This window comes from Amblyomma mixtum, chromosome 1 (assembly GCF_055824585.1).
Source record: "Amblyomma mixtum isolate Tamu chromosome 1, ASM5582458v1, whole genome shotgun sequence".
Taxonomy (NCBI): Eukaryota; Metazoa; Arthropoda; class Arachnida; order Ixodida; family Ixodidae; genus Amblyomma; species Amblyomma mixtum.
The window spans coordinates 3,292,470-3,317,096 of record NC_143012.1 but is presented as its reverse complement, the minus strand read 5'-3'; the positions used below and the strand labels follow the sequence as shown (position 1 = coordinate 3,317,096).

At 46.9% G+C, this 24,627-nt stretch overlaps 2 protein-coding genes across 4 annotated transcripts in view; one reads left to right on the top strand and one right to left on the bottom strand.

Moving 5' to 3' along the window:
- Positions 1–19: 19 nt before the first annotated feature.
- Positions 20–20,864, bottom strand: LOC149365271 (protein YIPF1). 2 transcript variants are annotated; one of them, XM_089541518.1, is made up of 10 exons: positions 20,739–20,864; positions 20,431–20,470; positions 20,264–20,364; positions 18,909–19,095; positions 16,275–16,391; positions 6,274–6,428; positions 4,004–4,180; positions 1,123–1,242; positions 719–781; positions 20–218 (listed from the first exon to the last, which is right to left on the bottom strand). In XM_089541518.1, the coding sequence occupies exons 1-10, from the start codon at positions 20,775–20,777 to the stop codon at positions 84–86; spliced, it is 1,134 nt and encodes a 377-aa protein (XP_089397644.1). In that variant the 5' UTR covers positions 20,778–20,864; the 3' UTR covers positions 20–83. The 2 variants fall into 2 exon arrangements, with proteins under 2 accessions (XP_089397644.1, XP_089397647.1); XM_089541521.1 differs by lacking the exon at positions 4,004–4,180 and having other exon boundaries at positions 20,739–20,840.
- Positions 20,865–21,347: 483 nt separating this feature from the next.
- LOC149365270 (glycoprotein-N-acetylgalactosamine 3-beta-galactosyltransferase 1-like) overlaps positions 21,348–24,627 on the top strand; it is a 17,232-nt gene continuing 13,952 nt past the window's right edge. For both annotated transcript variants that reach the window (XR_016282570.1, XM_089541529.1), the window contains exon 1: positions 21,348–22,415. Coding sequence is in view for 1 of the 2 variants with exons in the window: in XM_089541529.1 (XP_089397655.1) it covers positions 21,573–22,415 (843 nt within the window). In the remaining variant the exon portion in view is untranslated. The remainder of the gene's footprint in view (positions 22,416–24,627) is intronic.

Sequence of the window (24,627 nt, the reverse complement as noted above, 5' to 3'; positions counted from 1 at the left end):
GCACACAGAGAGAGCGCAGTGGGAATTTCAGTGGCTTGTTTTAATGGAACATATCACAGCATAGGAACTCTCGTGACAAAATGTCAATGGGTGTTGTTTACTGGCACAACCACTTTTGTCACGCTGCTGCTGATGGGATGGATGGTTGTTGCTGAGGTGACTAGTGGTGGCAGGGATGCTTGGACACTGTGCACAACTTCATGTTGAAAGAAGTACTTCTGAAAAGTTGGGAACAACCATTGGTTGATGAGTACTTCAATGAAAAAAACGAGGTACAACAACAGCATGAGTTACTGAGCTTCCAAAGAATCCAGCTTACCTGACCAGTGTCCAAGATAAAATGATGACTAAGAATGCTTAGAGGGACAAAGAGGCAATCCATACGAGAAGTACATTTTAGTCAAAATCAATGCGTGATCACTGAGCATTTGGAGGAAGCCAAACGTCAGCCTTAATATCTCATGGAAAAAAAAAAAAAAAGAAGTCTTAAAGCCAACAACAAATGCTGAGTAGAAACTACAGAACTACAAAGAATCTCAATGAATGCTAACATAACTGCTACTAAAGAGCAATTACAAAATCGAAATTGGAGAATGGTTAACTGCTCTTGGGAACCTATATTTATAGCGCACTGTTGCTTTTTTGGAGCTCTGGTGATGACGACAGCGACATGGAAATTTTATTAATCTACATGTGACGTGAGCAGAAAGGTACTTACCACAAAGCCCAGTGCCAGTAATGCATGCAATGCAAAAACAACAGCAGAGGTGATGACAGCCATCTGCGAAAATAAACACCCCCCCAAAGATGTAAATCAGATGAGACAATTAAACAAAAAAAAAAAACAATCAAGACCCGCTGAACTGTGGCAACGCCTGCAGAGAGAACTGTACTGCAGCACATATCTACTCAACCACGTGCTTTCACTGCCCTTTATGCTGAGTAATACAGTCCTCCCACAGCACATGGAGAGGTAAAGCTGCATTACTCTTTCTGGTCACAAATACATTCAGCCAGTGATCCACAAGAAGCATGAACGCTTCATCCAAATTCAACACCTCCTGCTAAACCTGCACAAAGAAGGGGGGCACCGATACAAAAACTGCAGTGGCACATGCATACCTTGCGGGAGTCCTCCCTGAGAGAGGGCCACAGGGTGGCGACCAAGACCCAGCCGGACAGTGTGGCGCCCACCACCACGAGCAGCCACCGCAGCCAGGCCAGGTGCACGGCCCACAGCACCTGTGCAAAGACAAGGAACGCATGTCGATAGTGTGTTAACTGGTCACACTGACCCAAACATATAATCATAGGCATGCACAGGCCTCTCTACATAAGGTGGCCAACATTTATGGTACACCCAGTTCATGTCCTTTGGACAGCAGGGCCCGATATGCGACGACACAGTTTGCGTCCCTCTCCTCCGTGCCTATTAAGGGGGCCACTGCACCTCCCTATGTGCACGCCTTTGCATATAACCACTGAGAAAAGCCAAGTTGCCTGCATAGCTGGCTTTGCATTCTGCTTAGTCAGATAGGCTGGCCATGTCACTACTCACTATATAACCCCACTGTCCATCACTGCACATACATTTAAATGGTAATATACATAAAGACTGCAATTCTTGAGGCCCGTGTACTGTGCGATGTCAGTGCACGTTAAAGAACCCCAGGTGGTCGAAATTTCCGGAGCCCTCCACTACGGCGTCTCTCATAGCCTTAGTCGCTTTGGGACGTTAAACCCCATAAACCAAACCAACCAACCAACATAAAGACTGCAAATACTTTCTTCAGTGCAAGACATTCTTCATTCACTATTTGTAAAAATAAAATATTTCTAGGGCTGGACTTTTCAGTTTAAACCAATAAAAGCACACCAAATTCACTTTTAAAAATTTGGTTTTAAGCGAAAAAGGACAGTATTTTTCACTATGCCAGGCATAGCTAGCTGGCTGCTGAATGCGAGTTACACACACTGAAAGTTGAAAATTAACTAATTAGGAAAGCCGGGGGCATGATGCGATGATGGCATTGTAGGATATGTAGCACAGTTGTGCTGTCTGAGGTACTGCTGCATTAGCTTACACCCCTCTGCAGGTCGGGAAGCATCACCTCCTCACCGTCTTCTGGCTAAGCACTGTTGGTTCACTGTCATCACCTGCTTACAGCAGATAGTCGATTAATTAGAAATGAACTCAGCAGTGCACTTAGGCGGGCAAAGTTTGCATATTATGAGCAACTGCTTCCTTAAGTTACCCGGCACAGCACGGAGTTAGCCTGGAGAGCAATGAAAAATATTCTTGGCCACAAAAGAAAAAGCCCTATGCTTGGTTCTGTATTGATTAATGGTAATGAATTGCAGAACAAAGCACTAGCAGAATACTTCAATAGTCATTTTGTGAATGTTGCTGTTGCACATGATAATCCTCCCTGCACAACTAGGCAATATAGTAATATTGCAGAAGCCATATTCCTGTAGCCAACTTATGAATCTGAGGTATACACTACTTTTACATGCCTGCAAAACAGTAAGGTCTTAGACACTGAAAACCTGCAGCTAAGACCAGTCAAATATGTTTTACCGTTAATTAGTTCTGTTCATGTTCATAGGTATCTGTAATTTAATTCCAGAGCCCGGAAATTTCCAGAAAAAAAAATGAAAATAGCCAGGGTGTCTGTGATTTTTAAAACTAGTGAACGAAACTTGGCCACGAACTACCACCTAATATCTGTGCTCCTCATCTTCTTGAAGGGAATTGAAAAAATTATCTTTACTCGCATAACTAACTTTTTCAACAAAAAAAATGATTATCACAGTCCCGTCCTTTGTGCGCTCTGCTTCAGTTAGTAAAGCACTTCATTGTCTCCATCACAATATTCTACTTAGTAAGTAACAGTCTTATGGCATCTGGAAAACTGCTTAGCCCTTCTTAATAAAGAGTCATACGTCTCTTCCCTGCTACCCATTACACATGGAGTCTCATAAGGTAGTATATTAAGGCCGTTACTATTTAATACATAAATAAATGATATCATAAACATAGATTCTATGGTTCAGTTTATTATATATGCTGACGACAGCACTATACTTATTCCTGGTACCAATGTCGACAGATTAACACCAAAAAGCAATGAAGTCCTGCAAAGGCTATCCATGTGGTCCAAACTAAACGTCATTAGGGATAAATACTAATAAAACAAAAGCAATAATATATTGTGCCCGAAACAAACCTCCTGCAGTAAAGCACCCCATTAAATTTGAATGGCACAATATAGACATTGCCAACAATAATAAAATTCTTGGTGTACATTTTTCTTCTAACTTATGCTGGGATATACACATCAACTACCTTAGTAAAAGCTTTCCTATGTTTCCTAAGTTGCAGGTATGGTATCGAGTTGTCGTTGGCTGCTTCTAGTCAAAGCCAAACTTCAGGTGTATCATGCTATATTCTTCATATCTAACCTACTGTTCATTAATATGGTGCACCAACACAAAGACGAATTTAAGCAAACTTCTTGTATTATAAAAAAAAAATTATCCGCAAATAGCAAATATTGAGCCACTGTCCACCACTAAGTATACATTCCATCTTTTAATACCATTATGGTACAGTACAAATACAAATATTGATTATTGCAAGTAGTCGACTTCTCTTCTCACGTCCCTCTTCTATTTCTACTTCTCTTCTTGTGTCCCTCATAGCCTGAGTTGCTTTGGGACGTTAAACTCCATAAACCAAACCATCTTCTGCTGAGGCTCAAACTTTTATGTCATCTCTGGCATCTTTAACACCACGTGCTACTATCTTACATGCAAGAAGTCCACACATCTGGGAAATATCACATTTCCGCACAAATTACAAAGAGTAGCCATTAGCACATGAAACAGAATTCGCGCCAGTTGCGATTTTCGCCAGCGGCGGTTGAGCCCCACGATGGGGACTTCGTGCTAAGCGTTCCCACGCACGCACCCCCCCCCCCCCTTTCCCCCCTGCACACACTTTTCGCTGTCTGGTCTCCGACGGTGAGAAAGCAGTTGTCTGGCCAGTGACCTCTTGTACACTGAATTCCAGCTCGGGCGTCAGCGGGGCTAGCCGGGGCTCGGTGCAGGACGTTTCGGCGCGACTGTTTACGTTTCGTCGCCGCCTCCGATTTGTTGGTCCCGAGCCTTGGGCTGTCTAGGGATGGTGAGAGAGAGAGAGGAGGACACTACGTGGGGACTGTGGAATGTGGCAGAGAGCAGTCGGGGTGGAGATCTTGGATGTGGCGGTGTGATGGCTAACCGCACGTGTGTGTGAAGTGTCAGCCGAGAGGTGGTCGGCTTGTCGCGAAGTGTCTGGGCAACAAGAAGCGACTCCGGAGAACCGACATTGACAGCCCGACGCCCATCTCGGACAGGACCTCAACCACCCGAACAGCTAACCCCCTGCCACTCCCACATTTATGAACTATGCCCTAAATTCTTTCCTTCAAAAGTGCCTTGTATTTGTATTTTCTTTCACCTGTCATATTGGATGCTGTGGGTCAAAGCTAAAATTGGTTCCGTCTGTCCTGTGTCTATGCTGTGTTATTCCTGATGACACGGTGAAAGTGCTGTTTCTCTTTGTTAATTAAATTCTATTCACTCCCAATCCCGACTCCTGTGTCGTGCCTCCGGTCAGCGGCTGGTCAGGCGTGGACCTATCGCTGGTTGGCCACTCGGTCCTGCATAAGATCTGGCACCTGGGTGGAGGTGTTTGTCTCTTCTCCCCTAGAACTGGTAACGGAGAGCGCGGAGCCCAGTGGAGGCGTGCTCCCACTTCGTGACAGCACATAACATGCCTTTAGTGTTTAATATGTTCAAAAACACAAGCAGTCTTAGTCCAAAGGAATAGCTCAAGTACTTTGTAAGGTTATGAACCTGGCTGTGTTTGATCTCTTTTACTTTTTTACTTTGTTTTTCCATTCTTCCGACTCGAGAGTTTAAAGTGTAGCATTTTGTTAACTTGTCTCATGATCTGTATGTGTTCATATTTCACTGTGACGAATGCGATTTATCTAGCAATTTTTTCTGATAAAAACAAGTGGTGTATTTTGATTCCTTTTTTCTTTAATTTATCCTTTGCACATCTGGTGTTGTGATGATGTATGTGCATTTTTTTCTATTTTCTCCTTGGCTACACTTCCATGTAACGATCTCCTCAGCCCCATCAAGTTGCGTACTCAGCTTTTTGCCTAGAAGACCATCCAGCTCTTCTGGAAAAATAAACAATCAATCAATCAAATGCTTGTAGGGCACTGCCACGAAACTGTGAATGGGTGTCACAAAAAAAGAGTGTCTTCGCTACCGTGACAATTTAGCGGCAGTTCCATCGCTGCCATCAACACGTAGACCATGTGATACCTCGTGATGTAAAGAGGGTAGCAATTCTTTCGACAAGCACAGCTGCAAGTGCTACCATTTGCATGTTAATTACTGGTAAATAAATTGTTAGGGATGACAAAAATGCTGAGATAGAAATCACTTTTGACCACACAGAATTGCTATACTGTCACCAAAAAAAAGTCAGTATTTCATTCGTAGAAAATATTATTCCCCCCCCCCCCCAAAAAAAAAAACTAAAGCAGCGTCCTGAAATAAAAACCGAAAAAAATCCACCAAATTGTCAAAATATAACAACTGCAAAGTCCAACCCCTAAATATATCTTATTTTCCATTCAAGTAATTTTAATTCATAAAATAACCCGGAGAAAAGTGTGGAGCGGTTTTTAGGAAAACCTGGCTCATCACAAATTATTTATCAGATAAGTGAACATTCGAAGAAAAAAAAAAAACAATAAACATATGCTTACTTTGCAGTGTTCTATTCTGTGCGCGACATTATTTAAATCAAGCAGTCATTTCAAAAACTAAGCAAGCCTAACAAAGAAATGTGGTGCCCGTTATACTCCAGCAAAATGTTTCCTTTTTAATCATTAACATGAATAGATGGATCAGCTGTGAGACACAGTTTGCTGTGCTCCTATGCGCCTAAAAAAATTTCAATCCTGCTGCCACAGAGCCATGCAGGACTTGCGACAGCTTCAACACGTGCTCTTCAAGCAACCCTTTTGTTGCACGCTCGTTTCCGAGCATGCACAAGTGTGCACTGCCAAGATCAAGCAAAACAAGCATCTAGCATGACCTGACGAACACCAGAAATCCCAGTTGTATTATTACAGCTACTGAAAATATGAAACACATCGACAACACGATAAGCAGACCAGCCCTGCACCAGAGTAAGGCACTCACGGAGATGGGCACGTAGACGGCCAGGGAGTAGCCGTACAGGCAGAGGGTCTCCAGAAGAGAGTAGCGGGACTCAACCTGTCGGTACTTGAGCACCGCCCACAGCACCAGTGGCACCAGGAACATGTACACCATGATCGCCGTCGATGCAAACGACACTGCACCAAGAGGAGGGAGGGCACAACTGCTCGTCACACCTGGCCACAGCAGCCAACTGACTGTGCCGCATGGAGACAACTAACTGCACTTAAATGAAAAATACACACCAATTTTAGTTGCACGTTTTCTGCTTTCAGATGATGTATTAGCCATTAAAATATATGGTTGACCGTGTGGTATTCGAGTGCGACGAGTAAATAATTTACAATTCTATTTCTCCCTGATGCTCTTTCCGGTTTCATCGATTGAACGATAGTTGTGATGTGTAGTTGGCGTTCAGGTCACACGAACCATGAAAAAAAACTAAAATATAGTCCCTGATCGTACTGTTCATTACAACAACACTTAAACCAGAGCAAGAGAGACAATAAACGGCGCATCACAAGTTATATTGCCGTTTTTTTCATGCCTCACAGCCAACATTCGGTTGATGAAAACAACAGAGAAACAGCATGAGAGAAGAAATTCAACTGTAGATTGTTTAGCAGTCGTTGGCGACTACTATGCGGTGATCCATGTACATAGTGATGTCTAACGCATCATTTGAAAGAGTGTAGTTTTGTGTTGTGCTGGGTTTAGTGGTGCACAAGCATCTAAGGCTATCATGCACCAAGCTCAAGGTATAGGAAAATTGACTTCTGCAGAATTTTACTAAAAAGCAAAAAATATCGGTGGTGTAAAGAGCCTAAAATGTTGGTTGCTGCTACACTGCAATGCTGGGAAACAAATTTTAGAAAAGTCAGTATTAGAACCTTCAAAGAAGGTCAAGTAACTTCAGTGGCCATCCTTGGCTGGGCAAGGATCCCGAGGCTCCCAACCAATCAAGCAAAGACCTCAGCATTCTTCTTAGGAATGAGAATATGGCTGAGGTGTATAAAAGTGGAGCAAAGCTGTGCATCAGATCTCTCGAGAAAACCTGCTTCTCTTAAAAAGCTAAAAACACAGGATATGTCAACAACTGCAGTGTCACTTTTCAGACGAGTGTTGAGTGAAACAGAAAGCATTCACTGTAAAGTTCAGTGAACTACTTTTTGTTATTTTTTCAAGTTTCAAGCATGAGAATAAGATGTGATTAATTGTAAGTTCATCTCCACAATTTTCACAAACTGGTTTCTCTTGTTTTGTCGGCAGGAAGCTGTGTAAGGTGTATGTGCCCAATGCACAGATGACATAAAATTACGTTCAAAAAACGTTCCTGGTGCCCAGAGGTCTTTGATTCACCAAGGACGGGCTTTACTAAATGTAGCTTGTAGTTAACTTCGTTGTCCCATGAAGCCTGCCATTTTCCTCCCAGTTTATTTTTTCATGCAGTGTTTATGAGGTATATCTACTTCAGAAGGGTAGTGGATCGGGCTAGTTGGTGCAGTTTTGACATTTTTCGAAGCGCTAAAACAACAAGGACGCAGAGGGAACAGACAGGGACGAGCGCTACTTCCAACTGTTTATTTCGTAAAACCGCAAGTGCTTTATACAGTTCTCGAACGCTTTTATGACACGGCAGTAAACTGCACATGCGAGACTAACAGAACCAAGAAGATAAGTGCACGATTACGTTGATACCCTGAGGAAGGCAAGTTCTTTTTTTGACAATGAAATAGACGGTGAGCTTACACAAGCGCTACCCAGTGATGCTATGTTCTGTGCTTCTATATTCTCTCGGGTTAGTTGATCACGACTACGTCCGATGATGTGGCACTGATTTAACAATGGAGCACAATCACGGCACTTACTGCAGTGAATGGCTAGGTTGCTTCCGCAGGAATTTTTAACACTGTTGTTGTGCTGGCGTAGCCGGCCATTGAGACAACAGCCCGTTTGCCCAACATACTTTTTGCCACAAGATAGAGGGATGCAGTACACAACACAGTCTACACAGTCCACGTACGCTGTTTGGTGTTTGATACCACATAATTGTTTGACAGAAGAGTAGGGTTTCGTCAGCTTGCAAAGAATGTTTAGCTTGTTAGGGGTCGTGAATACAACTCTCATATCTGCTTTCTGCGCTATCTACTATATCTGCTTGTTTTATTTGTACATTACGGGCCCATGCGGCACATGCATCAGCGCTCTCGTTCCCCCTGATTCCCAGATGACTAGGGACCCAGCAGAACTTTATTGTAAGTCTTTTTGTTTCAGCTTTCATTATGTTATGTATTATGTCTCCTATTATGGGTTGAACTGCATTTCTGAAGTTTACTGCTGTAATTACGCTGAGGGAGTCGGTGAAGATGACACATTTTTGTATATTTTTCTTGATTATTTCTTCAACCATGACAGCAATGGCGCAACTTTCTGCCGTGAAAATTGATGCCCACTCAGGTAGCCTATTTTTTCTTCTTTCCTTAGTATTATTGCACTCCCAACACAGTGTGCAGTTTTCGAGCCAACTGTGTAAAAATCTGTGTAATTCTTGCACTTTTCCTTCCCTGCCAAAAACTCCTGCAGTATATATTCTTGTGGTGTTTGCTCTTTGTGGATGTGCGTCAACATAAGATCGCATAAAGAAGGGAAGCTGTACCAAGGTGGCAGTGGGTGGGGTCTCGGGGCAATGTTGGGCAGTGTGTTCAGTATACCTGATTCTTCACATTTTTCTTCAAAGCGGAGGAGGAGTGGTCTGATTGCTTGGGTTGGCATTTAGTAACTATGGGGTAGCAGAGGTGTTTTGGTAGTGAATGGGTTTTTAGGCCGCATGCGGATGTCAGCATGGTTCTTTTGTCTGTAAGGGAGGGTTAATTGGCTTTGACATAGAGACCGCTTATGAGGGATGTTCTGTATGCGCCAGTTGAAAGACGCAAACCAAGGTTATGCACGGTGTTGTGTGCGCGCGAAACCAAGCACTCGTGTTATCGCGTACTGTCTGCGCATGCTCACTGCCCGGCTATCTCTTATCGGGTAGCCCGTGCTGGCTTTAAAAGACCGCTCGCACGGGCCCACCGCGCTCAGTATGTAACCTGTTGGCTTCCTGCCAAGTAGCAGGAATAAACGTTCCTTCGATGCTACGTCTACGCCGCCCAGTTCTTGGATGCCAGACATGACATATTGGCGACGAGGATGGGATGACCGCCGTACGGAATTCGCAGCGTGAAGAACCTGGCCTCTGTGTAAAAGCTTCCCGCCACGAAGATTTCCCTGCGGTGAAATTCCTAAAACTGGCATCACGGCAGCCGAAACTTCCAAGTGAGTCATGAGTCACATCGGCCACATTGAACCTTTCGACGAGACCACGAGTGACTGGCGCTCGTACGAGGAAAGGTTGAAAGCCTATCTTTTGGTCAATGATGTTCCAGTAGCAAAGAAGGTTCCTGCTTTCCTAAGTCTCATCGGCGCGAAGACCTATGCGCTGCTCAAGTCGCTGACGGCACCGGACGCACCGTCGTCACGAGAGTTTGACAGTCTTCTGAAACTCCTGAGCGATCACCTGGCGCCGCAGTCGTCCGTCATCGCAGAGCGTGCGAAATTTTACAAGCGGTCACAGCGAAGCGGTGAGTCCATTACAGAATTTGTCGCCGAACTTCGAAGGCTGGTGCAGAGTTGCGAATTTGGAAGTTTCTTGGATGAAGCGCTCCGGGACTGTTTCGTTTGCGGCCTGCTCCGCGAGGACATTCAGCGTGTATTATTCACAGAAGACAAGAAGCTAACCTTCCAGAAGGCCGTAGATAGAGCTCTTGCCATGGAAACTGCAACTAAAAGCGCGGCGTTCACGCATAACAGCGCATCCCCGGCGTACGAAGTGAATAAGGTTCGAGGCGAAAAGCAGTCTGTGATGTCGCCAAGCTGCTTCCGTTGCGGGTCACCCAATCATTCTAGCGAAGCATGCCCTCATATCGGCGATACATGTTATAATTGTAACCGAAAAGGGCATATTCAACGCGCCTGCAGGAAAGGAAAGAAAGCTAGGGAGGCAAAGCCCCGGAAACGTGTGAAGATGCTCACGTCCGTCCGTAACGAGTCGTCTGTCCCACTTAAATCAGTCAACGCAGACCCATTTACTGTACCCGTGAACGTTGACGGTGTCCAACTGACGATGGAGCTTGACACCGGCGCAGCCGTATCCGTCATATCATGGCGCGAATTCCAGAGGCTGTTTCCACGTAAGCGACTTCAGCCAGCATCGTTAAAGCTGCGCACGTATACTGGGGCTATGGTAAAACCGAAGGGTCTGGCGAAAGTCGTCGTGCACCACAACGACCAGAGCGTGGAGCTTCCCCTGTACGTCGTGGACACTACAGGACCGGCACTCCTCGGCAGAGAATGGTTGCAAGATATTCGTCTGGATTGGAAGAACCTAGTTTTTTTTAATCACCTTGGTCTCTCTCGAGAAATGTCAAAGCACTGGCAAGAAAAGCTGGAAGCCATGCTAGACAGCCATTCCGAACTTTTCAAGGATGAGCTAGGTACCATCACGGAAGAGCAGGCCGAGCTTGTCCTTCGCGAAGGGTCACAGCCGAAGTTTGTAAAGGCAAGAAGCGTTCCCTTTGCTCTGCAAGGTGCAGTAGAAGCGGAACTTGTGAAAATGGAGAAGCTGGGCATCATAACGCCTGTTGCTACAAGCGAATACGCAACGCCCTTGGTACCGGTAGTGAAGAGGGATGGAAGCCTCCGGCTGTGTGGCGATTATAAAACCACCGTCAATCCCTGTCTGGAAGTAGACCGGTACCCGCTACCTCGGATAGATGACCTTCTAGCAGCGCTTGCAGGAGGAGAGGAATTTTCGAAGATCGACTTGAGTAGGGCCTACCAGCAGGTAGTTATGGCGGAAAGCTCCCGGAAACTACTGACGATAAACACGCATAAGGGATTGTATACTATGAACCGTCTGGCTTTCGGCATTTCGTCCGCCCCAAGCATATTTCAAAGAATTATGGACAACATGCTGAAAGGTTTGGAAGGAGTCAGTTGCTACCTTGACGACATCCTGGTCACAGGCAAGACCAAGCAAGAGCATTTCCATAACTTGGAAGCCGTCTTGTCAAGATTGCAGGAACGCGGTGTGCGCATCCGGCGCGATAAGTGCTCGTTCTTTCAACGAGAGCTCCGTTATCTGGGCCACGTCATCAACGCCGACGGTGTTTGCGCATCGCCTGAAAAGGTATTGGCACTGCTAAATGCGCCTGCTCCAAAAGACAAGCAGCAACTGCAGTCATTCCTTGGGATGGTCAATTATTACGGCAAGTTTGTTCAGCGTCTGTCGACTTTGGCACAGCCGTTGTACAGGCTGCTAAAGCAAACAACAGAGTGGACGTGGGATGCGTCATGCCAGCTTGCTTTCACGGAGATAAAAGCAGCTATGGCTTCCCCTCCAGTTCTTGCCCATTATGATCCGAAGCGACCGCTTCAACTTGCCTGCGACGCATCTCAGTACGGCATAGGCGCAGTTCTTTCGCAGAAAATGATCAATGGATCAGTTCGACCGGTTGCCTACGCATCCCGCACATTGTCAAGTGCCGAAAAGAACTACAGTCAGATCGAGAAAGAAGCCCTTGCCCTCGTATTCGGCGTAAAGAAGTTTCACTTCTACGTCTACGGAAGGTTCTTCACGCTTGTGACTGACCATAAACCACTGCAAACAATTTTCGGCCCGAAAACAGACATTCCCGCGATGGCAGCTGCCCGCATGCAGCGTTGGGCGCTGACGCTGTCAGCCTACAACTATGCTCTTGAATTCAAGAAATCTACCGATAATGCGGAAGCAGACTGTTTATCGCGCTTGCCGCTCGACAGCAGCGAAAAGCAATCGGCAGAAGAAAGCGAAACTTTTTATTCGCTTCGTTTGGAAACGCTGCCTGTCAGAGGCCAAGACATCGCTCGTGAAACGAGGCGTGATCCTTTACTAAGCAAGGTACTGAACTTCACAAGTGCTGGCTGGCCGTCGCATGTCGCTGAGAAGGAGTTGAAACTTTTCTTCGACAAGCGTTTGGAGCTCACAGTTCATCAAGGGTGTTTAATGTACGGCATGAGAGTAGTCGTGCCTCCAAAACACCGAGCCTTCTTGCTTGAGGAACTTCATCAGGGTCATCCCGGTATCGTAAGATGCAAAGAACTCGCGAGGAGCTACGTCTGGTGGCCTGGTATCGACGCGGACCTAGAGCAACACGTGAAGAAATGTGAAAAGTGTCAACAGCAACGGAACGAACCAGCACCGGCTCCGCTTCATCCATGGTCATGGCCGACTTCACCGTGGCAAAGAGTTCACTTGGACTTTGCTGGACCCATGAAAGACAAAATGTTTCTTGTTGCTGTGGACGCACACTCAAAATGGCCGGAAGTTTATGTCATGCAGAAGACTACGGCGTACCACACAATTCAGTGTCTCCAAGACCTGTTCTCGCGTTTTGGCGTACCCGAGACCATCGTGACCGACAACGGACCACAGTTCGTTTCCGAAGAATTCAAGAGCTTCGTCAAAGGCTTCGGTGGTCGTCATATCGTGAGTGCAGCGTACCATCCAAGCACGAATGGCCTTGCAGAGAGATTTGTACAGACAATGAAATCTGCGTTGCGGAAAGGACGACCCCAAGACTCCTTGCAGGCAACCTTACAGACGTTCCTGATGACGTACCGCAACACGCCGCATGCGACTACAAGAGAAACTCCAGCAAACCTTTTCATAGGTAGACGACTGCGCACGAGACTCGACGCAGTCAAGCCTTCTGTCGGGGGAAGAGTGGCTCAGCAACAGCTCTCCGATATGGTGCGACGCAAGGCACGTGAGCGACTTTTCAACATCAACGATGAGGTCCTCGTGAGGAATTACAGAGGTCCTGAGAAATGGGTCCCTGGCACTATCATTCAGCAGTCTGGCCCCGTTTCATTCAAGGTTCGAGTTAGGACGAATCGTGGGGTGCTCATTTGGCGTCGTCACCAAGACCAGCTACTGCTCAGCATCGACAGCTCAAAGCAGAGCATCATGGAAGATTTTATTCCAGATTTCGGGGATCCTGAGAGCGCCAACGAGCCACTTCCAGCTGCGGCCCCTGCGGCAACGAACGACCCTCCAGGGGAGCGACGCTATCCACAGAGGGACCGGCGACCTCCTGATAGATATCAGCCATAGCATTAGTTGCATTGTATAATGTAGCAAAAGGACTTTGGGCTCATTAGGAGGAAGGAGATGTTGTGTGCGCGCGAAACCAAGCACTCGTGTTATCGCGTACTGTCTGCGCATGCTCACTGCCCGGCTATCTCTTATCGGGTAGCCCGTGCTGGCTTTAAAAGACCGCTCGCACGGGCCCACCGCGCTCAGTATGTAACCTGTTGGCTTCCTGCCAAGTAGCAGGAATAAACGTTCCTTCGATGCTACGTCTACGCCGCCCAGTTCTTGGATGCCAGACATGACACACGGGGTCCAGTCATTTTAGGTATGATGGTCTCACGGACCCATACACGATGCACCTGTAGTCTAGGCAGGATTGTACTAGAGCCCGATAAATGTTCAAAAGGACCCCCACCGTTTTCGTGGAAGCACCTTTAGGACATTCAATGATCGAGCCACCTTCTTCTTCAGGTTGTTTATGAGTGGAAGGAATGTGAAATTTTTATCACAAATTATGCCAAGAAATCTGTGTCGTTCTTTTACTGGTAATTCAGTTTCACTAAGGTGGATGGTGGGATTGTTCAGTAGGCCTCGTTTGAGAGAGAACATGGCGGCCACTGTTTTCTGAGGGGAGAACTGGAATCCGTTCGTCTGCCCATGTCACTAGTTTAATGTCAACTGCACTTGTCTCTCGCATGTTGATATGTTGGTTGAAGTGCAGCGATCTGGAGATTGTTAGCATAAACCGAGTACATATTTGATTTCGGGATTATTGGGCTAATGAATTCCTTTTCACGACAAAGAGTGTAGTGCTCAAAATACACCCCCCTGTGGTACTCCATTCTCCTGAACAAACTTCTCTGAGATGGTTGAACTTAAGTGTACTTGAAAAGAACAGTTGGATAGGAAGTTTTGTATGCAGTTCAACATCCTCCCTCGAATGCTAAGCTCTGCTAAGTCTCGGAGTATCCCGAACCTCTAAGTTGTGTCGTATGCCTTTTCGAGTTCAAAGAAGACAGCAAGACAGTGTTGTCTATGTATGAAAGCCTCTCGGGCAGTATTTTCGAGGAGAACTAAATGGTCTGTTGTCGAGCATGCTTTTTCAAACCCGCACTGACAAATGTCAAGGAGTTCACGAGCTTCAACATCATTTGAAAGAAGAAAACACAAAAGCAAAAAATTGGTGCTTATAGTCCTTTAAAACCACAAAGCATTCTGGAACCTCACATTCTGGACAGGCATGTCAGACACTGCTCCACCCCCACAAGCCCAGTTATGCCAGCAGTATGCTGGCTGGATGCAAGGCACACAGCCAAGACGCGATTAGACTTTTCTACATGGCTGGTCTGCGCACTTGCAGCCCTCCTCCTCAGGCTCCACTGGCTGAGACCAAACGCATGCACAAACGATCTTAGGGAGAAGTCCAAGCGACAGATGGCAGCAGCAGCACACTTGCGCCTTCGAAGGCATGGCAAGCGCAGTCAGAGCCTCATGGATTGTGCCTGTGTTACGGTTTGTTTTCAACCAGTGTCCTGAATAGCAGATGAATTTTTACTCACTCCCCAGAGGGCACACATCTCATGAAAAATGCCGACTGTGTATAATTTTTTTTTTTTCATAATGCCTGTACATATGTAAGCTTGTGGGGCTCTGCTTGCTGACAATGAGTGCAAAGTGTCAGTCACAATAATTATCTCTGGTAGAGAGGTCCACACCATATATCACAACAGCCATAACTGCCTCTATTGCAAAAGATCAATGCCTATTGCTTTGAGCCAGACCCACCCATGATCCACACTTATGTCTGAGCCCTATCAGTAAGTGGCGCAAAACCATGAGCATCTTAGTCTAACAAATAACAATCTTGAGCACACTCGGGAAAATGTGTGGCTTCACTACTGCCGAATACCACACCAAAAGTAGGCTTTTCCTACTGTCCCACTTTCCCACTTTCGTGCACACGAATAGAATTCTGTGGTCAGAATGTTCCATGCATGACATAAGAAAACACCCAAACAGCTAGTTCACATTCATGGTGTCCGGACACAAGCATTCACTAGTGCAAGTGGACGTGTCCCTCCCTAGAAGTTTATCACTAATCCTTTAAGGCGCTTTGTATACATTTGATGCAAAGCGAACTCACAGCTTTTTCTGCAAGTATGATGCACCTAGCAGTGGTTTCCTTATTTCACTAGAATTCATCACCCTTCACGTCCCAACTATGGTGGCTTTTTATGCAATATAGCAAACACTGTAAATAATATTTAACGAAACACTGAGGTGCGCAAAACATTGTTCGCCACTTTTATGGAGTGACATTTTGTGACCAACAATAACATCACCCAATTTTAGCAATTTCAACAGTAAACTGCATCTTTGAAAACAGATTGATTTTACGAGCCCTTGGGTGTCTACTTGACAAGTCTTGACATTCTGATGCTGAGATTTTTACCAATTAAGACACTTTGTACAAAATTTTGTACATCTGTTTAAAACATTATCTAGTGGTATTTTGGGTCACAGAACTAACAAATTCTTTTTCCTGGGGCCTGAATAAAGTAATTAAGTAAAGAATGGTGCGTGAAAGGGTTAAGTTACTTCCAAAAAGCAACAAAAGCAATTTAGTATTGCTTTTCGAACCTGCACTGAATTGTGCTTCGTGTGCTGCTAAGAAATAAGCTGACGGTTCTATTATTTGAACCTGGTCCTTGCTACTGTTAGTGCTATTGTCCACTGCAACCCAACACTTGTGAAAACTTGTGGAAAGGAAAGGGTAACTCATGTGAGTAGCTGAGACATCACAAGCAAGCACCTCGTGTATAGTCAGTGTGCCAGAAGTCCTTGTTCTGGCCGGCCGTCTCCAGGTAACTGGCCACATTGCTGCTTATCGATGTTGTCACCACCAGGGTCAGGCCAATCCAGACGGGTCCTGGGAGAGCACCAGCAGTGAACAGCGTCAAGAAGACACCACCAGAATGCATGCACACAGGCGGCTGGCATTTCCCACATTTACCTTGCCCCATGTGCACTTGGGAGAGAAGACTACATAGACGTGAATGTAGTATTTTCATAGCAATAGAAATGGCATGGGCAGTGATGCAAAAAAAATTGAGGGCTGCCAAATTGCACAGCAGAGAGTTCTAACACGTGTTTTTATGAACTACTTCTTTAAGTTACCAGCGACATTAAAATATTGCAGAGATGAAAAAAATTGCCGAGGATTACGTTACTTCCTAATGCGAAATTAGAGTGCAGCTCATCAGCTGTTACAGCTTTTCGACAGATTGAGGCAAAAGATTCGAGCAAGACATGTATGTACAATTACAGACAGCTTGTTATTTTTAACACATATTCCTTCTTCAAGAAACACTCCATTAGCAGTTCTTGATTGTCATGAAGGAAGCTTTGTGGGTGGAGAAATAGATGGATATATGCTAGACTTGCTGCACCAATGCCTGATTCTCAAAGTCTAGGTCTGCGCAAGTATTTCGTGAGGTTGTCACAGCTGTGGGAGCCGTTACGAGTGAGAGGAACGGGATGTTCTCCTGTATAAGTGGTAAGAAATTCCTGCTTGTCTTTATATCTACATTAAAGTCCCCACCCACCCTGGCAGGTAGCAGCATTTCTGGCACAACGTTGTCAATGTCAAAGCATGCAGCGCACATCTGTCACTACCACCACATAGCTTAAAGCACGACTGAGGTGTCCACTGTTTCAAGAGGGCAGTTATGCGCCTTGCCTCTGGTTCAGGTGTCCACTGAGATGTGTGAGACAGATACTGCGCATTTCCTTTCCTCAGAAAAATACCGAAGACACTTTGCAAATTCACAAGTGTGCTTGGCGAAAGCCTTGTGGTCAACCCACTGCCGCTTCCCCGAACCGCTTGGTGCGGAATCACTGGGCCGCTTCGGAGCCAAGCGTCTCACTCACTCGACTGCAACGAGATGTCTGGCGAAGGAGTGGCGATGTAGCTGCTACTGCCGACTTGCATGCGCTCGTTCTACCGCTACTGTGTGATGTCACGGTTGCTATGCACAGCTGTACCTCTCCCCACTGCCGCGCTGGTTGCTAAGGAGGGGAGGAGGCTGCGCCTTTCATTTCTCCTTTCCAAGCTCCCGCTCCATTGCTTTCGCAGCTTAAAGGGTGTCCCCTGCTGGTTACAGCAAACAATGGCAACTCCGCAATTTATGGTTCAGTATCCACTGTCTTCTTTTGCCTCCCCGACAGCCAAGCAGTCAGCCTGCATGAGAAAGTGCTGGAGGTGCATGGCAGAAGTTCTAATCAGATTCCCCTGAACATAAGACGGCAGTGCTTATTCAATACTGAAAACACGTAAACTGCGAAATCAAACCATGGCCGCTAGATCTCCCATAGGAGTAGCCTGCCAAGCCATAGAGTGGACAACGGGGAGTGTGTGATGCCACAGTTTGCAGTTGCAGCCACCAGGGGTGCCACACATTGACAAAGCTTCCACAAGGCAGGCATGGTAGATGGTTGGGAAGCTCTGGCTGTGTGTGTAATTCTACTTGCATTTGTTTAGCGTTTTGACATGTAAGTATTAAGGAGCTAATGAGGTGGAAAAGCTGGCATCGTCGTCGTCACAGTCTAATGCCACCACAGCTCTGCTATGTTCCGCCGTGTCATTCGTGCCTGCAAAATCTCATAAGAACCACGGCGGAGGCAGCCTTGCACAGCTGCTCAGCCAACACAGGTGACCGGCACTGCCCTCCCCGCGCGCGGCTGTTGCTAAAACTGTCTTGAACCCCCTAATTGAAAGCAGAAACACTCGAGGTGAAGAAATGAACACAATTTAGATGTGACACCATGGTGACCATGGTGACTGGTGTCAGAGGTGCTACATGCAAAGTGCAGCACTTGACCCCAGAGACAATGCCAAGGTTCAACCCTTTGCTTTACACACTGAAAACACTGCGATCCCTGAAACTGGTGTTAACAAAATGAGGCTAGATGTGCATGCATATTCCGGCATGTGCACAAGTATGTGTATTCTTCGCTTAAGTGTAACACCTCTCTACTTATTTGATAACCATGGTATGCCATGACAAAGGAACGCAACCATCCCGGATGAAGAACACAACAGGTGGTCACACAAAGGGCCTTGTCCCTGTCATGCCGATCTTTGCTGTTCCCTCCGTCCTCATACCATCCTTCACACCAATCAACAGCTGAAACGGAGATAGCGAAGTGGATGAAAAATGACATTTTTAGTCCACGAACATGCTACTCCTTCATTCATATATATACTAGACAGCTTTGTCCATGCTTGATGAAACAGGTGCCAGTGGTGTTACTACGTCTTGCAATGACCCAGACTAAGCCTTGTTGTAGCATACGCATCAAGCACTGCGAAAACTGTAGTAAACATGCACACAGCTTTAGTGACAAAACCACTGCGGAGGATGCCACAGAAATAATGGGGACGCACCGTAGAGGTCGGGGTTTGGCCGGATGTGCTTCTCGAGGTAGGAAGAGCCCGAGAACTGTGGCACAGCCGACCACAGCAGCCGCCTGAGCACATCGTTGGTAGTCACATCGAAAAGGCTTTGGTAGTAGCTGAACTTCCAGAAGGACGGCGCGCTACCTCCTCCTGCGCCTCGCTCCCGGTTCAGTAGCTGCAAGGAAGGCGCTGCTCTGCTCTGGCGCCTTCAACTCAGAAGCACGCGGTCACGCACACCATGAATGCATGAAGTAGCCCTTCTTATTGTCTTGTTGAAGCTGAAGAATACTATAGCGCTAAGGCTACACAAAAGAGAGCCTCAGGAGCTCGAAATGCGGCGCTGGTGAAAGTTAGTTCAATGCGAAACAGCGAAAACGCGACTAGAAAATAGGATAAATAGATGGACATTTTGATGCTGCTTTTCTTTCAATTCTTCGACAATTAACTCGTGTGTACTGGCAAACTCATGCGTACTATACCGTATTGTGCGTTTTTATCGTAAAGACTTTCAAAATTTTTCTTACCTCAACCGCTGGCTCCTTTGTGGTGAAACTGCACACAGAGCTTGCGTATTATGGTAACTTTTGTATCGTAGCAAGTTTTACAACGGTACTTACTTAGTTGAGCCGTGCATGATGCAAAAGCGCAATCGTGTGCGTCGAGATCGGCGTACCGAAACCCAAAACACCGAGTTTTTGCTGAAGGGCGGCAGTAGAGCCATCTGTCTTCCACAACGAAATCAAACAAGGAGAACACAGCTCAGGACTTCGCGACGTCGTCCTCCGACGCTCACGGAAGCAGACGATATAAGCTGAATTGAATAAAATTATTGCACGAAAAGAAGACGTCAAACAATATTCCTTGAATGGCAAAGCCTCGTTAAAATAGTTGATTCTGGCATTTTTTCCGCTCAGTTGGCCGAAAATGTTCGAAGCGCTTCAGTTGAAGCAGACGAAAAGGCCCCCGCGCTCCTTGCAACGCTCGCCTTGTGACGCTTTTCACTGCAGACGACAGATGGCGCTACTGCCGCCCTTCAGCAAAAAAACGGTGTTTTGGGCTTCGGTACGCCGATCTCGACGCACACGATTGCGCTTTTGCATCATGCACGGCTCAACTAAGTAAGTACCGTTGTAAAACTTGCTACGATACAAAAGTTACCATAATACGCAAGCGTTGTGTGCAGTTTCAACGCGAACGCGCGAGCGGTTGAGGTAAGAAAAATTTTGAAAGTCTTTACAATAAAAACGCACAATACGGTATGTATACGGAGCGTTTGATATGGCGCCACCATACGAGGCGAGACACAGCTCGTGTCCAATGGGCCACAGCCCGACGAAACGCACCTCATCACTCTCGTCATCGTCGTCGTTCATGTCGTTGAAGCTGGTGTACGCCTGGCTCACTGGTCCGCTCTGGCTGCTGCCTTGCAGCGTGTCGGAGAAGTCTGAACGGAGGCGACACAGGAAGCGAAAATCACATCACTGCCACCGCGAATGTCCTCGAGGCTCACCTTGAAACTGCAAACTAGCTTGCGCGTCGCTCTGGTCGACCTGAAAGTTTCGAATGTCTTACAGTCAACCTGCACATTCGTGGCCGTAAGCAATTCAATGAACCTCAATGCGACAGCGAAACTGAGATGGTCGGTCTCGCTTCCCCGAGCTCGCTCCCATGGCACGGTTTGCGCGCGCTCATAGTCACACAAAACATCACAACGCGTAAAAAAAAATAATGCGTTTACGTGCGCTGATGCATCTGCTATTCACAGATGACCTTCGTGTGATTAAAACACCGTTCCCAAGTAATAAAAATATGCCTTACATCAATGTCAATAATCTTCGCCGTATTAGGCGCAGCCATTTTTAAAGAGCAACTGGCTCAAGTTGGCTCGTAGCGACTCAAAGTTCTCAAAGCCACGTAAACACAACGTAAATATATATATAAGTTGGTAAATAAAATTAAAAAAAAGTTTTTATTTGGTTTAAACAAAATGTATTAGGTGCATATTACAAGTATCAATTAAACCTTAGCCCAAGACCTACTGAACTAAAGACCACTGCTACAGACAGATGGCCCTGCTCCAGCGCTCATGTTCTGGTTCACTTCTTTTGCCGCTAGGATAAAAACATTACGGGCAGCTTGGAGGAACGAAAAAACGCCAATAAAAGTTTTTTTTCCGAAATGCCATTAAAAATCTTTTGAAGTGTTTAAACAGCAACAATTTTTTTTAAAACATATTTCCTTTTAAAAGTGTGCCTGCTAAAGACGAAATATTAGTTTTTGTAGTGTTCGCCATCGCTTATTTGAACAGACTTTTAATTTACGTTCTTTATTGCTCATTTGTTGCAATCATTAGCAGGGTATTGAATTTTAGGACATTCTTAATTATCGAAGAGCGTTTATTTTTGCTGAGGCGCATACAACCTCGGATCGGCTTTAACGATTGTAAACAAAAGGAATGCGGCACCGTGCGCGGAGAACCGCATATGTGGGCGCAGTAGTGGGTGTGATGAGAAACCGCTTATTAGAACGATTCCGCTCAGACATGTTCCCCGGTATGCGGTGAAATGACATGAGAAGCGAAGGCGGAATGGGTCGCTTCCGTTGTGAACAAAAGACTGGTCGCAGAGGGCCCTGACAGCCTTGAAGGACGCCATGCAGGGCCTCGTTCGCTTTGGCGCTTTCCTCGTAGCGACCGTGTCGGGCTCATTGCTGGCTGTGATCGTGCTGCAGTACCGGGAGATGCTGGAGACTGCGGACCAACTCGCAACCCCAGCCAGTTACGCACTGCCGTCATCCGGGTACCGGAGCTGGCTATCCGACCAGGGTCTGGAGCGCATTCCGCTCCAGTACGGCGTCAACGAAGCCCACGTGCTGTACGAGCGCGTGCCCGTGCTCTGCCTCATACACGCAACGTCCACGCAGCAGGCCCGGGCGGCGCTCAACACCTGGAGCCGACGCTGCAACCGGGCGGTGTTTTTTGGCACCTTCTCTGATCCGTACGTGCCCATCGAACGGGTGAGCGACTCGTGCTCGCTCTTCCGGCGTGTGGTGCGCAAGCACGGTGGCTCCTTCAGTTGGCTGCTGCTCGTCGACGACGAGACGTTCGCCGTGGTGGAGAACTTGCGCTTCTACGTGGCTCCGCTGAACGCCAGCGCTGTCCACTACCTGGGCCACGCCGTGCGGGGCGCGCCCTTCCACAACGCGCTGGCTGCGGGCGTCGCGCTCAGCGAGGGCGCCGTGCGGGCGCTGCTGCCGCCGCCGCGCGACCGTTCCGCGCGGTGCCGTAACGGCGACCGCCAGCTGGATATCGCCGAGCTGGACAAGTACGTCGGCGCGCTGCTGCGACGTGGCGGCCACCGTGTGGAGCCAGTGGACACGCGAGACCCGCTTCGCCGAGGCCGCTTCAACCCGCTGGGCGTCGAGAAGATGCTCGTGCCGGGCTCCGTCTCCTTCTCGGACCCGTACTGGCGTACCAGCCTCTTTCGCAGCGCCGAGGTGCGTGTTGGCGTGGGCAGTGTGCGTGCCGGTGGACATGACACCACCGAAAGCGTTGCAAATGAATGCACGCCCGTCTTGCAGCGAGAAGGGCTGCCCCTTCCGACAGTCAGCTGTGTTCATGGTTTAAGTGTCATAACGAGACAGCGAACTATGCAATGACAGGTGCTGCTCTTCAGCAAAGGGAAACAAAAGGAACAGTAGCGTGTTGGGCCAGAGTTTGAAGATATTTGTTTGCTGGCACGATTTGATAATCAGAGAGGGTTGCTTATTACGGGTACCACTCATATACAGTTCAATGAGTGGCGGCAAGCAGCACTGGCGAACTGTGAAGTTTCCATAGGACTGGCGGCTAGCCAGAGCTTTTATGGGTGACTTATCAACCAGAGCTTTCTCCATTGTTGTTAGAGGAATCGGTTCATTTCTGAAGTGCGGAGTGTGCTGAGTGGTAGCTTGAGGCAAGCATGAGTTATGTTCATTGGCCGGCTTGTGCATGTATGTGCAGAATTTGAATACTGAGGTGTTCATGTGCCATATCAAAGTAGGTACTGTGTAATGCCATTGACTGTGACGGCTGTGACTCTGTGTTCTTTGATACCATACTGAGTTTAAAGGTAAAGCTGCCTTATATGGAGTGAAACTACCTTTTACCATTGCATTCAGTGGGACCTGCACCATGCCCCATCATCCTTGGTGTGCATGGATGACACTTGGGTGTAAGTAGAATTCGTGTATAAGTGATACAGAAGAGTAGTTTTCTCTTGTGGTAAACCTTAATAATGGAAGGGAAGAGTAGGGGCGACAAAGTGGACAAAGTGACAGTGATTGTTTTCTTGATGAGCATCAGACATTGGCAACCTGCAAAGGTGGGATGGGCCATTGGACTGTCATATTGGTCATTCCATGCCACATACCCAACATTTCTGGACAATCCTGTCCTGTGCTGGCTGTGGCCACTTTATCCCCGTAAACTTCGTAATCTCATCTGCCCACCTAACTTTCTGCTGCCCCCTGCTACGCTTGCCTTCTCTTGGAATCCACTCCGTTACCCTTAAGGACCAGTGGTTATCTTGCCTTCACGTTACATGCCTTGCCCAAGCCCATTTCATCCTCTTGCTTTCGACTAGGGTGTTATTAACCCGTGTTTGTTCGCTGACCCACTCTGCCGTCTTCCCATCTTTTAAAGGTGCACTGCGATGTTTTCTTCAGTGCCGAGTAATCTGATTAAATGGATTCCTTATGCATTCTAGAGACCAGAGAAAAAACAATTATTGAAATCGGAGAATCAAACGAAAGCTATTCCACTTAGAAAATAGAAAATTCGAAACAAAAAGATCAGACAAAAACTCGTTTCACTCACTGAATGCTGAGATTGGGCCCTACCAATCAGAACCACGCCTAGCACACACACAGGCAGGGGAAGCTTGCATGCAATTGCTGCTTTGCCAGGGCAGCCCACAGGGGTGACTAACTCCACGAAGAAAGCTTCCCAATGTTGTTTCTTTGTTGGTAGGATTGTAAAACCTCGCCTCCCGTCCAGCTTCCCCCTTTATATATTTGGTCAGTTGCATTAAAGCTCCCATTGTGCTGAAAATCCAGCATCGGTGTTGTGAGCGAAAAATCTCTGGAGGAGCAACCAGGTGGGCCACCTAAATCATTTGACCTTGTGGTGTCATCACAACCTCCCCACCAGATTGTGAGCAAACTGACCACAGTGGGAGGTGGCAGTTAAATTAATGGTTGGCCACTCGGGAAGAGCAGATTGGGTCGCACAAGAGTCACACCGGCGCAGGGCAGAGACACATCGCTTAACCACTGCGCCTGGAGTGGCATGACGACTCCCAAGGGCATATGACTGTAAAGTCGAGAATGACCAATTACGCATATGTGGGCATTCATTAACCCATTACGCTATCGCATCACACCCTTAAAGGGGCTGAGAAACACTGCTTGGGGGGATACCGGCTATGCTTCAGGTGGATTCTTTATGTCACACAGGTGCCGATTTAAAAAGAATTACAGGAATTGATGCACAGGAACGGGAGTTATTCAATGAAGAAATTTCAAAATACAAGAAAACAAAACGCTGCCCTCAACTCGATTTTGGCGGGGCTTCCCACTCCTATTTCGCTCTCCCTATGACGGCACCTGGCACAACCAATCAAAACAGCCTGCCAGAGCACGTCGAGGAAGTTTGCACTCCATGGTTGCC

Bases quoted from the DNA above. Each gene is read 5' to 3' on its own strand.
- LOC149365271 (XM_089541518.1), bottom strand. From the start codon at position 20,777: ATGGCTGCGCCTAATACGGCGAAGATTATTGACATTGAT. The intron at 20,471-20,738 runs GTAAGGCATATT...CGAAACTTTCAG, and splicing joins CGAAGATTATTGACATTGAT to GTCGACCAGAGCGACGCGCA. The intron at 1,243-4,003 runs GTGTGTGCAGGG...GTCTTTGCACAG, and splicing joins CGGAGACCAGACAGCGAAAA to GTGCTGTGGGCCGTGCACCT.